At 56.7% G+C, this 16319-nt stretch overlaps 1 protein-coding gene across 4 annotated transcripts in view; it reads right to left on the minus strand.

The window, feature by feature from the left end:
• Positions 1-16319, minus strand: part of Tom1 (target of myb1 membrane trafficking protein) — a 35690-nt gene that overhangs the window by 18610 nt on the left and 761 nt on the right. For 3 of the 4 annotated variants that reach the window (XM_048802376.1, XM_015482783.2, XM_048802391.1), the window contains exons 2-6: positions 4834-4918; positions 2319-2397; positions 1338-1487; positions 903-1037; positions 648-794 (exon numbers count right to left, since the gene is read on the minus strand). In XM_048802376.1, the coding sequence (XP_048658333.1) occupies positions 648-794; positions 903-1037; positions 1338-1487; positions 2319-2397; positions 4834-4918 (596 nt within the window). The remainder of the gene's footprint in view (positions 1-647; positions 795-902; positions 1038-1337; positions 1488-2318; positions 2398-4833; positions 4919-16319) is intronic. The other variant, XM_048802384.1, reaches the window with a different exon arrangement.

Raw genomic sequence — 16319 nt, forward strand, 5'->3', positions numbered from 1 at the left:
AATTATTTTGTCCAGTTGGCAAAACTTTTCTGGTGGCATCTATGACGCTGGGGTGATTTCACACTGGCCAGGAGATAACAAGGCAGAGGTTTCATCAGCTGACTCTGGAAAGACCCCTGCGCAGGCTCAATCCCACCCAGAGCAGCTCACACCAGTCACGGCCTCGGCCAGCAGGGCTCCCAGCTAATGGCTGAGAGGTCGCCTGAGATGGGCCACCCCAAAGCTGGCCAAGAACCTGGTAAAACTGCCCTACACTCTCCCGCTCCGCTTCAGAGCTTCTGCGGGAGGCTCGGCTCGTGGAAGCAGGAGGGCGCTGCGCACGGGCCACGTTGAGTTTCTGTGCAGCCGTTTCGGTCACAGCCTCCGTCAGGATGAGACCTTAACCGAGCACAGCACCACACAGATAAAGGGGAGCCCGAGGCTGAGGGGCTGTGCACTTCTCTGGTGCTGCCTAGACAGCGTGGTTTGGAAAATGTCAGGTCTCACACAGACCTGAGCTCCCTCCCATGAGCTGTGTGCCTCTGGGTGAGTGAATTCACTCTCTGAACCTTGCTCTAAAGTGGGAACAGTAGCACCTCAGATACTGACGGGGGCTCCACCCCCACACCTGCCTGGACCCAAGGGCTGCTGGGGGCTCGTCTGCCTACCTGCTCCGGGGTTGGTGTGATGGGCGCATCGCTGGGCAGTAAGGCTGGGGTGGGCAGAGGGGTGCTGTGCTGGCTCAGCTCCCCTCGCTGACCACTGTCAGAGCCTAGGGAATTCTGTCCTGATGATGTCTCTGAATTGAACACGGTCTAGGGGCAAAAGACAGTTGAGCAGGGCCTCCCGGGAAGGCCAGGCCACAGCAGGACCTGGGGGTGAGCTTGCCCTGCCCAGAATTTCAACGTGGGGATCCTCCTCACCCTCTGGGGTGTGTGGATGGGTGACAGCATGTCCAGGTCGGTCATGGGGAACTCCAGGCCCTTTCTCCGCAGGTCCTCATAGACGGCGACGACACCTGTCAAATCCGGGGAGCTGCGGAACGCGTCAGCCCAGGACTGAGAGGCGACAAGGGGACATGGCCAGTAACCACTGCTCACCTTCTTCCCTGTGAGCCCACCCGCCTGGCGCCTCGGAGGGAACAGAGGCCCTTTCCCTGACTTGCCAGTCCTCTTATTACCACCTGCAGCCAGCGAGGGACAGAGTGACCAGTCTCGCCACACCCACTTCCACACCATCTCCCCAAGGCAAGCAGGGCCTGGTACCGGCCCCCACCCCCAGCCTGGGGCGAGTGGGACTCGGGAAGGACCCCCCCCTCCACTCTCCTGGCCCTGCCCCCGGCCCACCCGAGGGCTCACCTGGATGAGGCTCAGCACCTTGTCGTGCACGATGGTGGGCGGGTTGTTCCTGGGCAGGATGGTCCTCACCAACACACTCTCCACGAAGTCCTGGCTGGCCACCAGCACGTGGAAGCGATGCCCGCAGTTCTTGACACAGGTTTCCAAGACCTGAGGGCGAGAGGTGCCCAGGTGTGCCCCAGTTAGAGGAAAGGAAGTGCCCAGCCTCCCTCCAGGCTCCTCCTGTGTCCCAGGTGGGAGGTGGGGCAGAAGAGAGGGGACTTCCTGACGTGCGCCGCGCCCCAGTACTCGAGCTGTCTCGGGGCGGGGATGTGCAGGGGCTGGTGTGCTGGCTGCAGCCCCTCCTCCACGGGTCAGTGTCCCCTGGATCCTGATGCTGGTCCTCAGCTGAACTGTCTAGAGGGGAGGCGGCTCTCCAAGGGGAAACCAGAACCCGAGCTGCCACACCTGGGGACACTGGTCCCGAGGACCAGTGCTGGGTTCCCTCCCTCCCCTGGTGGGGTTGCCCTTGCTTGTCCGCTCAGCCAGACCCTCCTGGGGACACTGCTGCTGTGGGGGGAGGCTGGGACAGACCGTGCTCCTTCCTATGCCCAGCCTAATCCCCCTGAAGCCAGGACAGCCACTTGTGCCCGCCCATTCTGGGGCCTGGACGGGCTCAGGACGGTGGGCAAACCTGTTCTCAGCCCCTGGCACTGCCCTGGGTTCATTTTTTGGGGTGGCAAAGAGCCAGGTGACACCTAATTTCCTGCCACACCCCCTCCCTGGGCCTGAGTTTCCTAAGCGCCTGTAGGTTCTCGGTGCCAGTGGCTCGAAGGTGAGGTGGCCTCTGTCTGCTCCCACATCACCATCACTCTGCCCTCCAGAGGAGCCCAGGGGTGGACCGTCTGCTGGGCCTGAGGGGAAGTGGCCTTTAGCAGACTGTGGTCCTGTCGTGTAGTCGATGGAGGGGAGGACGGATGGACAGACAGGTGGGGCACTCACCGTGAGAGCCAGCATCACCTCGTGGAAGTTCTTGTTCCCCACGATTCTCTTCTTCACTGCGCGGAAGGCATCTTTGGGGCTGAGCAGAAGGAAGAAAGAAAGGCTCAGGCAGAGGACCCCTTCCTCACGGAGGCTGCGCACCTCAATCCAGGGGACCCTGGAACGGCCTCGGTGTCTCCTCCTCCCTGAGCTGTGTCCGGATGGGCTGCTCAGCAGGGCTCCCCGTGCGGGGCCCAGGCCTCCTGCTGGACGCTCCCTCTGGGGAGAGGTGCGAGTGCTTGTCCAGAGGCAGAACCACAGGCCTCCCCTGCAGCCCCTGAGCCTGGTCTGCACCGCGCCCTGCCCCGCGGCGTCTTCCTCACTGAGGCTAATGGCCTGCGGGCAGTGTTCTAATGCCCCGGCCTGGCCGGCCCTCTATCTGTCCATCTGGCCTTCAAGTCTGACCAAGCAGGGACCTGCCAGCCAGTGCTGATCCATCAAGGGCGACCCGGGAGCCTGGAACCCTGGCACAGGTCCTGGGCAGGAGGGAAGGTGTGGGCAAGGCCTCCAGGGCAGACCAGGTGTGGGGCGAGCTGGGCTAGGGCCAGTGGACAGGACAGGACAGGACAGGGCAGGGAGGGAGGGAGGGAGGGCCTGGCCCAGAACCTGGCCCAGCAGTTCCATGCAGTGCACCCTGGGTAGCTTCCTGCCCTTCCTGGGCCCTTGTGTGGCCACTGCTATACGCTGGGTGTGGAATGTCCCCCAGAGGCCCATGTATTAAGGCTTGGTCCCCGGGGGGTGCTATTGGGAAGCTGCAGAAGCTTTGAGAGGTGGGCTTAGTGGGAGACCTTCAGGTCACTGGGGTGGGTCCTTGGCCTCCTTCTCACTCTTCTTTTGCTTTTAGGCCATGAGGTGAGTGGTTCTGCTCGGCTCTGGACTCCTGGCACCACGGGCTTGCCTCGCCAAGGCCTAGAGTAACCCCAGAACTGTGAGTTGAAATAAAGATTTTCTCTTAATAAGCTGATTATCTCGGGTACTCTGTTATAGTGATGGAAGCTGACTGGCACAGGTGCCGCTCTGGGGGCCACTCCAGGCTCCAGAGGGACTTGTCTCTGCCTCTCACAGCATGGCTGGAGGAAAGGGCAGTTAGCGCATGCTGTGCACCTGGGTGTCCAGCACCCTGCTGGGAGCCAGGTGGATGACAAGGAGGCCACAACCCAACGGAGAGACTGTGGCGAACACACTGAGACTGTCGACACGCAGGCCCAGGGCACGGCTGCCTTGGCTCACGGCAGGCCCTGTGCCTGCTGCCGTCCTGGGGTCAGCAGGGAGATGGAGCTTGCTGTCTCCAAGGACACTGCAGTGACCTCCAGCATCACATCCACAGGGAGCCAGCCTTTCCGGAGGCCCCACGAGGCTTTCTGCCTGTTTTCTCTCCTGGTGGCCTGCCCTCTGCCCACCACCCCCCCACTTCACTTTGAGGAGCCTCCAGACGAAGTGAGCATCAAGCCAGGGACACGGACACTCGAGGGACCCAGCAGCCTCTGCCTCTCCTGACTGGGCCTCTACTCTGGGGCCCGGGCACCTGCAGCCTCCCTCCCCTCTCCATGCAGAGTGTACCTGGCTGAGAAGCTCTCTGTGATGGCTGAGGGGGTCACTAGATCACCCCAGTAAAAACCAGAGAAGGACATGCCGACTCACTGAACACAGGACGCACCTGGCTGCCTTCCCACTGGCTGTGGCCACCACACCCCTCCCCGCCTGTCCCTGCAGGGCTTTCCTGAGGACAGTGACCCCTTCCTGCTCCCCTCGGGGACTTGGGCTACCATTGGAAGGATCTAGAAGAGCTTGGCCACGGAAGACAAAGACCTGGGCTTGTCCAAGGTCGCGTCACACAGCTGGCTGGCAAACACTAGTCAGAGGAGAGAAGCTGAGACCCTGACGCCTCACATCATGTCCCCCGGCAGGGCTCCACAGCACGGGAACACCACGCCCGCTGCCCGGCTGCCCGACTGCCCGGCAAGCGCTGCTTGGACCTGCCCTCCTGTGTCCAGATCTTAGGGAAGTGCACGTGTGGCCCGCGTGCGCTCTTGCTCAGAGGGAGCCCGCTGTCCCTGACGCATAGTCCACCCCTCAGGATGCAGAAGGGCACCAGGCCACTTCCTCCTCCCCTGGGAGCCTCCAGATGGCCTCGTCCAGGGAGCTGCTGCCGCGTGGAGAGGCGGTGTGGGTGGCAGCATGCAGGGACCTGCTGTGACACGGGGCTTTGAACCTCTTTATGCCTCTCAGCCCCCAATAAAGGGACTGGCCTGGATCATGGCCCAAAAATGTTTGAAATGCCACATGGTCACCGAGGTGGGTTCAGAGGACCTGGCAGCCCCCCCACAACAGGGCCGTGAGCTGGACAGGACTTTGTGGCTGGGATGGTGAGGGGCTGGGCGGGGCTGGCAGAGCTGCAGGTGTGGGTCCAGCAGGTGTGGACTTCCTGTAGCTGGCCCTCCCGCCTGAGGGTCCTTAGCCCTCCGAGGGTCCTTACCCCTCCTCGGTCTCATTGATGATGTCGCAGATCTCCATGTTGAGGGCCCAGTCCTCGCCCTGCAGGGAGCCGTCTGTAGCCTTCTCTGGGGAGGAAGCAGCCACAAGTCACAGGTGTGCGAAGGCCCGAGTGGGCAAATGTGAAGAGTGGGGTGAGGAGGGAGGGGGACACGAGGCAGACCCTTCTGGGCACTTAAGATGGGCCAGCTTGACATACATTAGCCCAGTTGTCACTTGACTATTGTGGTGGCCACCTGGGGCTGGGGGCACCCCTGCCCTTTGGCAGAAGAGAGGAAACCGTGGCCCAGAGTCTGCCAAGTGGATGAGCAGGGCCAGGAATCTAGGGGGCCTGGTCTCAGACTGCTTGTCTTTGACATGGTGACAGGGCCAGTATTGCTCTGATTTTGTAGAGTCCCCTCTTGACTGTATGGTGTCTTTGGAGTTGGGAATCATTCATGAGGTTCAAAATGTAGAAATTTCCAGATCAGCATACAATGGAGAGTAGATCTCTGTGTCCCTGCCCTAGCCCCCCACTTCCTAGAGGAACTCACTGTGACCAGCTTCCTCTGCAATCTCCCAGGGACCTTTTTTATACAGGAATCGAGGACGGCATTACCAACAGGTGACCCGGCCTATCCCCTTTCAAGCCACAGTTTCTGCCCACCGATTAGGCTAATGAAGAATTGCACTGGGACACAGTGGTGGCAAGATGCACAGAGGCACTGCCCTGCGGGCCCAAGACTGGCCCAAGAACGTTCTCAACCAGTCTGTCGAGGACCAGGAGGGCACCTTGGAGGGCAGGCTCATCTTTCAGGACATGCCCATGCTGGGCTGGGGACACTCCTGCTCTCAAAGTGGGCCTTCCCAGACTCCGGTTTTGAAACCGACCTGATCTCAATGCCACCCTTGGGTCCTGCAGCTAGACAGATGGCTAGTGGCCCAGAACATGGTCAAGTGGCAGAGGTGGAAGGGCATTAGCGCTCCCTTGGACTGTGGCCAGGGACAGGGATGTTGAAGGGCTCCTTTTTTTTTTTTTTTAATATATATATATATATATATATATATATACACACACATATATATACATATATATATTTAGGGGTAGATGGACACAACACAATGCCTTTATTTTTTTATGTGGTGCTGAGGATCGAAGCCGGGTCCCGCCTGTGCTAGGCGAGCGCTCTTCAATCCCAGCCCTGAAGGGCTCCTTTGAAAGGGCTGACAGACTCGTGCCTCCCACAACTGTTTACTGACGGTGGCTTTTATGTGCCACACTCGTCACCTTGAAGACTCACACACTGACAGCCACATGGAGGATCCAAAGGTGCTGAGCGAGTGTCCCTTTGAGCAGAGGGTCCCACCTGCTGCAGGAGGGGCAGTGGACATTCACACATGACACTATCACGTCCCAAACCATGACGCTGTGTCCCCAGGAGAGGAGAGTGGCCATTATGTTCAGGGTGTGCTGGGGGGTTGGTTGGTTTGGATGTGAGGTGACCCCCAGAGGCTCACGTGTGAGACAACGCAAGAAGGTTCAGAGGACCAATGATTGCGTGGTGACAGCCTTAACCCAATCAGTGCCTTAATCCCCTGATAGGAATGGCTGAGTGGTAACTGAGGCTGGAGGAGGTGGGCACTGGCAGCTGGCTTTGGGGTAGGTACTTTGATTCTGGTGAGTGGAGACCTGTCTCTCTGCTCCCTGACCATCACATGAGCTGCTTCCCTCTGCACTCTCTTCCACCATCACGTTCAGCCTCGCCTCAAACCCAGAGGAGTGAGCCTGCTGTCTATGGACTGAGACCTCTGAAACCATGAGCCCCCAAATTAACTTCTCCTTTAAAGTTGTTCTGGTCTTGGGGCTGGGGTGTGGCTCAGTGGCAGAGCGCTTGACTAGTACGTGCAAGGCTCTGGGTTCGATCCAGGTATAAATAAAATAAAGATATTGTGTCCATCTACAACTAAAAAATAATGTTTTTTAAAAATTGCTCTGGTCGGGTCTTTTACTCATAGCAGTGAAAAAGCTGACTGAAACAGGGGCTTTAACAGGCTCCGACTGGGGGACCACTAGAGGCCTGCAGGGAGCCAGGGTCAAGGGAGGGCTTGTGTCCCACAGGCCATGCCCAGAGGCCCTCTAGTCCCATGGATCAGAAATCGTGGAGTCACCCCTAACTCCAGGCTTATGTATCCTGGCCAATGCCAGCTCCCAGTCTCCTTCCGTCACACCCGTTCCCTTCCTGCTGTCCCCAAGCCGCTCACCTGTGGACAGCTGCCTCCGCCTCTCCCTGCTTCCGGTGGGCTCCAGCCCACCCATTCACCAGGCTGCCCAAGAGAGCATCTTGGAACTCCAGAGCGCCCACACTTCCCCGGCCCCCACCTTCCACGGCTCCCTGGTCAGCCTGACCTCCAGGACCTTCCACGGTGATGGTTTAACCTCCACAGTGACCTGCAGCATCACCAGCCTGGAGGTGGGGTGGTGGCCTCCAGCGCGGGCTGTGGGCGCCTAACACTGCGTCGCTGGCCTGTCTCTCGCTGGGGGCTGGGAGCTCTGCACGGCCAGCGCTCTGCCCTTCCTGGACCTTTGCTTCCAGTGCCCCCAGCTGAAGCCTCTCGAGACCCCCCCAGCACACCCTGAAAATGATGACCTCCCTCTTCTTCTGGGGACAGAGCTCTGAGGTTTTGGAAGTGTTGGGGTCATTTTGGAAAGACAGCGACTGTGGAGAGGAAGTGGACATTCCCAGGTGAGGGGAATCCCACACCAGGAGGCAGCGGGGTGCAGGGCTCCCGGAGCACGAGTCTGGCGCTCCCCAGTGGGCAGAGCCACTGAGAAGGTGGAGATTCTGGGGCTGGTGCTGTGGCTCAGTGGCAGAGCCCTTGCCTAGCACGTGTGAGGCCCTGGGTTCGATTCTCAGCACTGCAGATAGATAGATAGATAAATAAAGTACACTGACAACTGAAAAAAAAGAAGATGAAGATTCTAGCTGGGAGGCTCAGGAGGCCGAGGCAGGAGGACCACGAGTTCAAAGCCAGCCTCAGCGCTTTAGCTGAGCCCTGGGCGTCGACGGCAGGACTGGGCACGTGGACTACTTTGGCACCAGCAGGCAGGCGTGCCAATCAAGGGCAGAATTCCAACCCACAGGAATCTGAGGCTGTCATGTTTTTGTTTTTAACGGTGACCGTAACCCAGCTATTTTAAGAAGGGGCAATAAGAACACTGATGAACTGGCTCCTGACCCTGACCTGCTGGCAATGCTTCAAGGACAGATGGGCAGCAGGTGGGCCTTGTCTCCCAGCACCTGAGGGAGCCAGACCTGCAAACCCACGCCACTGGGCGGCTTGCTGCTGCCCCAGCCTGGCACTCCCTGGTTTTGGGTCACGGGGTTTTAGGTCAAGTTAGGGGGGGTGAGGCCCAGGTTTGAGTGGGTCTGGCAGCCTGTCCTCTCTGTGGTGGGCCTGGTGCAGACACATCTCACTCAGGGGGCTCCAGGTGATCTTCCTAGCTTGAGGGCGACATCCCCTCCCCTCAGACAGTCAGGCCGAGCAGCGGCCCCGCCTCTGCACGTGGCCCTGCCTCTGCACGTGCGGAGCTGCCTGCCTGGAGGGAAAGGGCAGCGAGGCGCAGGCGAGGGAGGGCTGTGACAGGCCCAGAGGAGGGAGGAGGCCACCACGCCCATGTGGCACCTGCCTCACTCCGGGCAGCTGCTGGGCACCCAGTCCTGGCCTGCTCCTCCTGAGCTGTGCCAGAATCCCAGGAGACATCCTGTGCTGCACAGGAGGAGGCCGCCTCTGTGGGAGCTACAGGGAGCCACCGCCACTCGGCCTTCCCTGCCACCTGGCCACTCCAGCAGTCGCCCGGCCTCTCCCCGCAGGGCTGGCTCTGGATCAGGCCCATCACCTGCCCAGGCAGGACCGCCACCTGCAAGCTCTTTTTCTCGAACATAATCTAACCAGAGCTCCTCTGTTTAAACCCCATCTACGACCCCCAGCTGCCCAAGGGTCACAGACCTGACCTCTCCAGAACGCCACCCTTCACACAGGTGCCAACAGTGCGTTCTCTCTCTCTCTCTCTCTCTCTCTCTCTCTCTTTCTTTCTCTCTCTCTCTCTCTCACTCTCTCTCTCTCTCTCTCACACACACACACACACACACACACACACACACACGGGCGCTCAGCGCGCCCACAGACACAGATGCCAAGCTGAGGGCTCGGGGGCTGGTAACTTGCCCACGGCCACAGTTTGTGAGCTGCACAGAGTCTCCCCAAGGGATCCCCCAGGTTCTCGTGTCCATACACCTCACCACCATGTCATGGGCCTCTAGAACTGTGTCCAGGACCCACGGAGACGTGGGGGAGTAAAACCAAAGTGGCCTCACCCTCAGTGCAGATGCGGTCCCCTGGGAAGTGAAGCCACTGGACAGGGAGGGCAGGCAGGTGCTGAGTCAGTGGGAGGGCCCAGGAGGCCGCAGAGGAAATGAGCTGCCACACCCACCCCAAGGCCTGTGTCAGCTCGAAGGCAGACTGTGTCACTCCTCATCCTGGCCCTGACAACGCAGTGAACAATGACACAATGACTGGCCCCCACTGAGCCAGTGTCACCACCCTGCACCCCAGCTGCTGGGATGAAGAGGTCTGCTGCTCAGCCGACCAAGGGCTTCTGGACTCCGCCCCTTCCCTTCCTTGAAGGCCGCCTCCCCCCCAACTCTCAGGAGGCGCAGAGGGAGGGTCCGCGGGACTGAGCCTCCAGGCTGCCCAGGTGCAGTTTGATGTGAGGGTCACCCCTCCCCACTTCCCCCAGGACCGTCCACTGCATTCCACCCACCAACCTCCAGGCAAGGACAGAGTGGGGACGGGGTGTTCAAGGACATCGTGAGCTGTCACACCAACCCCAAAGCCCCAGGCTTCTTGCTAGAACAGGGCAGAGGCTTTCTTGGTACTTGCTGCTGAAAGTGGCCCTGATCACGACTCCTCCATGTCCACCATGGAAGGCCAGCTGTGGTTACTCTGGCATGGACCTAAGTGACAGGGCTTCCCTGAAGTTAGGGGGGGCGAGGCCCAGGTTTGGGTGGGCCTGGTCCTTCCTCCTGCCTCTTCCCGTGGCTTGGCTTCCCGCCATGCCCGGCCTGCTCACCCTTCCTCAGGCTCCTGTGCACTCAACCTGCCCTGTCCTAGGAATGTGCCCCCACTTCCCATGCCCCCCTCAGGCTCCTAGCCCAGCTCGAGGTGGGATCTCCAGCTCTTCGTACTCGGTGGCCTACAGTACGCTGCTCAGGCATAGCTGGCAGCCACTTAGTGGACTCCTAGAAAGACTCTCTGTCTCTCCCACAAGGCCGCGGGTTCCTCCCAAGATGCCCAGTTCTCCTTAAGGAGGGCCCTGGCCCAAGGTAACCCTGTAAACCTGCAGCACCTGTGTCCCGAGCGGCTGAGCGGGCTGAGGGATTCGCCAGCACGATGCCCCTTTCGAACATTTATTTATTTTTATTGTTATTTATTTAATTGTCAATGGACCTTTATTTTAGTTAGTTATATATGAGGTGCTAGGTATCGAACCCAGTGCCTCACACACTCTGGGCAAGTGCTCTTCCACTGAGCCCCAGCCCCGCCAGAATATTTATTTAGATGAAGTTCTTGCACCTTTTGACACTCATCAATTCCTTGGTAGCTGGTGGGTGGGAATTCTAGCCTTTCTTTCAACTGGAATATTTTTTAAAGTTCCATGTCCCTCTTCCATCTGTCCTCCAAATTAATACCATCAGAACCAGGACCACTCCACTCTGGAGGTGGCCTTCTGACTGACTCCCTGGACACAGACTAGCTGCACTGGCCACCAGGAAGCACAGTCAGGAAAGGCAGCTTGGGAACCTGCACCCTGCCCTCACCTGCGCGTGCTGGACCCTGGACTCACTCTTATTAGCTCCCCTGCAAGGACTGACTGCAATGGCCTCACTGCGTTTAAAGACATGCTCACTGGCTCATGGTATTTTGCTTTTCTAGTCTCCCTTGCAGCTACTGATGGCCCCCGGACACAGGTGGTACCCCTCAGGGGCTCCTGGGCTCTCCTAGTAATAGACACAGGAAGTTGGTGCCGTTGGTTAAGCTTCTGGTTGCCACGGTGGATCCAATGTAAGGGGACAGGACCCAGGAGGAGCTGTTACCGATCGGACTCATTCTGGATGGACACGTGTTTACACCAAGGGAAGCCCCAGAGGCCCTTTGATCCTAAGGGCAACACTGAGGAGGAAGAGTTAGAAGCACGTGGTATGGACCCAGACAAATCCCACTTCAATCCTGGCTTGAGCACCTACTAGCTGAGTGGCCCTTGGTGAATGTCTCAGCCTCTCTGTGTATTAGTCCTTCCGCAGAATAACCGAGCACTCGCATTCCAGAATGTGAGATGAGAGGGTGCATTTTAAGCACATTTTGTCCACTGAGCACAAAGCACACGCCAAAATGAATGTGATCTGCTACAAAAATATTGTCCACGAATGATCTTTTGAAAGTTTCAAGTACTCCCATAAAAAAAGACTTTATATATTCAGAGCTAGTGGTAGAGCACTTGCCTAGCATGTACAAGGCCCTGGGTTCAAACCCCACCACTAAAAAAGAAATAAATAAAAAGAAAAATTAATTTAAAATTAAAGAAAGAAGTTACCTATATGCAGAGGCCAACTTCTTTTTTCAGCCTGCATGTTGTCTTGAAGGCTATTTCTACATGGAGAGTTCTTTCCAGACCTAGCCTGGAAAGTTCCACCAGCTTCCTAAGTTGTTGAGCCGACCTTCCTCAAAACTCTGGCGCCTCTCCCTGTCATTTTTTAACCACAGGCCACTAGAGAACCCTAAAATACATTGCAGAGGGTATTACTTTCGCAATCCACAATTTTCAACTTGGTGTAACTAACTATAGGACCCAACTGAAAAAAATGTCAGTTAGACAAAGGAGTTTTTTAAAACCACTCACATAAGAGGGAGAAGGCTGTGCAGGCCAGGGCGTGATGGCCGCTCCCCTCTCCCAGTGCAAGAGGCTGGAGAGTGGAGAAGGGGCTTGCATTAGGGTCCTACACACACACACACTCTCACTCTCACTCTCTCTCTCTCTCTCTCTCTCTCTCTTTCTCTCTCGGGATGTTGATTGATTGAGGGAATTGGCTCATGTGATTGTGGAGACTTGGCAGATCCAAAATTTGCAAGCAATATAGGCTGGAGGGCTGGAGGCCAGGGCCAGGTGCAGTTCAAATGCAAGGGCAGTCTGCCTGCAGAATCCCCTCTTGTTCTGGGAATCAGTCTTTTTCTATTAAGTCCTTCAAGTGATTGGACAAGGCTCACCCACATTATGGAGGGCAATCTGCTTCAAAGTCTACTGATGTCAATGTTAATCTCATCTAAAAATATCTTTCCAGAAGCATGTGGAATGTTTCACTAAATATTTGGGTACCATGGCCCAGGCAAGTTGACATGTAAAGTTAGCCACCACAGTGGCTGTACTGTACCCAAACAAATTCAAGTTGAACAGTGGATACCACTGTCTGCCCTCAATTCTCAGCCCCTGTGGCCTGGGTGGTCCTCTCCGGTCCCTGCTTCCCCTCAGGAGCTCCCCTCTGCACTTCTTGGGTGCTCCATTGATTGCCAAGTTTCCCGTGTCCTTTCCCTATGAGGTTCTGTCACCTGCCTCAGGTACACAGATGGGAAGGGGAGGGACCGGCACCTGAACCCAGCTTCTCTGAGGTAGAGGCTAAGCTTGGAGCCCATGTACAGCTGCTAAGACCAAGGCACCAAAATGTGTCACTCAGAAACCCAGTAGGCCAGTTCCCGGGCAAACATCAAGACACTTATAGATGGACATTAACTTTAATGTGGGATAGAAAAAAACCAGGAACTAGCTCATCAAAGCCATGACTATGGGGATATAATTACACAGGACAGATCAAATTAAAATAGGCGAGGCAATTAAAGCAAAGATGGACCCAAATAAAGGTGGCATGCGGGTCCACGGATCACGAGTGGGACTAAAGCTGGGTGAGCACTGGCCAGCAAGGAGGGGGAGCTAACCTGCCCCAATCCCTGCTTCTCACAGGGGGATGGCCCGAGCTAATGAGAAGACACTAAGGTGTTTGTTTTCGCATTTTCTAAAACCAGAAGAGTGGAAATCCTTTCCGGGACTTTACTCTTATTTCTCTGAGCTCAGTGAGGGAATAAAACCTATTTACCAGTTCCATCCAGAGTCAGGCAGAGAGGCCTTAATTCCCAAGTGAGACTCGGCTCCACCCCACAGGCTGAAACCTGACCTGTGGTGAGGGAGGCTGCCACCAGCCTGGGCTCAATCCTCAGGGACACAAAGACCCAGAAAGAAACCAACACAGGGCTGCATTGGAGTCAGGGCCCTGGACTGGCACCTTAGCTCTGACACTAACTCTGTGCCCAGGAATTGACAACAGTGAGCATCACCATGGTACGGTCACCTCCGGTGCGCAGGCCCCAGGCCAAGGGCTCCACAAGGCCGCACATAGCAATCCCCTCTGGCAGGTGCCATTATTAGTCTCGTTTTACAGATGAGAAACTGAAGAACAGTTTGGCCAAGTAACACGTCCCATTTAACAGAGCTAGTGAGGGTCCCTGGGTCAAGTTCACCCTGGGCCTTACTACTATGCTTTCAGCTGGTGCTGAGCCCTGACCCGACATTCCATCACCAGCCTTAACATAGAGACCTGGGCTCTAATCTGGCTCCTGCATTTATGGGTCAGAAAACAGAAGCTTTAAGATGAGAGGACATCTCAGGGATCCTGTGGATAAGGGTACAGATTCTGACTCGGAGGGCTGAGGGCCTTAGTACTCCCAGCCTGGGTGCTCTGGGACCCCATTTTGAGGAGCTCTGCCTTCCACCGTTCTGCCTCGGCCAGCTGCTCTGATCAGAGAGCTCAGCCACCTTGGAGTCCAAATCCAGTGCATGTTTGAACGCCCTGAGAGTTACAGATGGTCTTCATGATTCTAAATGGGTAAAATAAAAGCCAAAGAATATTTCATGACAGGTGAAAATTACACAAACTTAAAATCCCAGTGCCATAAATAAAGTTTTATTAGAGCACAGCCAGGCCAGTGATTCACCTGCTGTTTAGGGCTGCTTCTATGCACTCATGGCCGCGTGGAGCGGCTGTGACAGAGACCAACCATATAGCTCACGAGGATTTACTATGTGGCCCTTTAGGGAAAAAGTTTGCAGACCCTGGTTGCATCCACCCTGTGAGCCAGGAGGAGTCCTCTGTGCAGGGCCTTCTTCTGCGGCCCCTGCTTTCACACCTCCGGGATGGGGAGCTCACTACCTTGCTGCACCTTGAGCTGAACTCTGCCTGTGAGGTTGCAATGCCCCCCTGGGCCTGTGCAATCAGGTCTTTCATCTAAAGAGCCATCAGTTTCCTTCTTCCTCTAGCACTGTCCTTCCTCACCAGGCCTCTGGGAAGGACAGGATGAGTGGTGGTGCCTTCAGGTCACAGGTAGGAGATGGGCAATGGTCAGGGAACGAGGCTTGGGAGGACCGGATCTGGAGCCTGCTCTCCTGTTCTTACAACATGGCTTGAATGCCACTTGGGCTTCTAGTCCTGCCTCCCCAAAGGGCCCCTGAAGGGGGGTCCCTCATTTCTGATTGCTTTCTGCGGCTCCCCTGGTGAGGACTTTGCAGACCATCGACAGTTCTGACTTTTCATGTCTTCCTTGGCTCCAGGGCTGTCCCAGGCTCTGCATTCTTCTCTCCTCCCGCCCAGCATCCACCACCCAGGCTGCTGGGGTGGTGCCTGGGGACTGCCTGTATTCAGTCTCTGCAGCTGGCTGTCATTAATCTGCTGGGATTTGGACCTAAAGTGCCAGGGGTGAGCTGACAGCCAGAGATGAAAAATGGGATTCTTGGGTTGACTTCTGACATCAGCCTATAAAACATACCAGGAAGACTTATAGTACCTGCAAAGAAGAAGGCTGTGTCTACCTTACCGATTACTAAGGAGCTGGGCTTCTCTTGGCCACAGGCTGCTGCCCTGGGATGTTCTCCTAAGAAGGGGGAGTGCCCTGGAAGAGTGTGCAAACCCATGGGCATGTCCTCCTTTGTGGGGGATCCTTGTGTGGACCTGCGGGGCCATGGCGGGAGGCGCAAAAGCAAGGCTGGGGTTGGACTCTGGCCCCAGGAGCTGTGAGACCCTGGCAGGGCTTCCTTGGCTCTGACTTACTTTTGGTGAAATGGGAAGCAGCAGAAGCTCACAGGGTCACCATGAAGATGAATACCAAGGACCCCGGCAGAATGCTCTTTACTCTCAAAATGTCACTTTTCTACTTTCTTCCCTCTTGGTGCCAGCATCATGCTGGGTGCTGGGCGGCTAGATAGGTGGGGGGCAGTTCCTGCTCTCAGGAAGTCCAGCCTAGCTGAGACAGACATGTGCAGACACAAGAGGACAGCGGTGTCTCCGTGTGACGATGGAGAGCTCATGTTTCCACACACTTGCACTGCACAGGCGCTATCTGGGACTAGCCTGCTCCGCACTGACAGCCACAGCTTCAGGGATTCTGGGAGGCAGGAGCCTGGGAGAGCGGGAAGCAGTGACTGGACCTGAAGGGCCCAGGGAAGGCCTCAGGGAGAAGGATGAGTAGAACTGCTCAGAGAGGAAACAGGAGCAGACATTCCAGGCAGGGGGACAAGTAATCACCCAGGCTGTGTGTGGATGGTAGTCAAGTGCCTCTCACCCTAGTGGTATCATTAGAACCCCCTGTCCTCAGGGATGCCAGTCCTACAAGCTTTCTTCTCATGAGGGTAGTCGGTCGGCAGATCTGAGATTATTTCACTCCCGTGGCAATTACATAATCCTGTGGCCATTACCACACGGATGAGTCAGTAATAACATTAAGTATGGAAAGAAGGGCTTATCTAAGATGCCACCTTCCCAGTATGGATTTAAGTTTAAAAGTCATCAAGAAGACGAGAGAAATTCAGGGCCGTCATGGTTACTTCATGCAAGACAGGACCACACCCAGACTGACTCTTTAGTGTCCCTTTGGCCTTGGCCTGTGCTGAGGAATGGGCACCTAAGAGACCTACTGCCGGTGATCTCCAGGGATTCTCGATCCCCACTCGGTGGGTATCTCAGTAACAAAGATAAAAGTTATTAAGAATTTCTTTCGCATAGCCCTGGCCGCATGCTGGGCACTGCTTCTGGACCTCATGTTATTAACGAGTTTAATCTGCACAAGTCCAAGGAGGCAGGGATCATAACTCCCTAACGACTATGAGAAGCCCTGAGCACTGGGGCTCTGCCACATAACTCCGTGTACTGGTGACAGGGCGCGGAGACACTCAGTCCCGAGCGGGCCCGGAGCCCTGGGCTCCTGCGAACCGCACCTCTGGGCACGTGCTCTCTGCACAGCCACTTGGGGGCCAGGGAGGCCGACCCGTGGTTTCCGAGATCACGCCAGCGAAGGGCTCTAGAAGCGGGGTCGCTCGGTGTAGCAGAAGAGGCC

This window comes from Marmota marmota, unplaced genomic scaffold, assembly GCF_001458135.2.
Source record: "Marmota marmota marmota unplaced genomic scaffold, marMar, whole genome shotgun sequence".
NCBI classification, from domain to species: domain Eukaryota; kingdom Metazoa; phylum Chordata; class Mammalia; order Rodentia; family Sciuridae; genus Marmota; species Marmota marmota.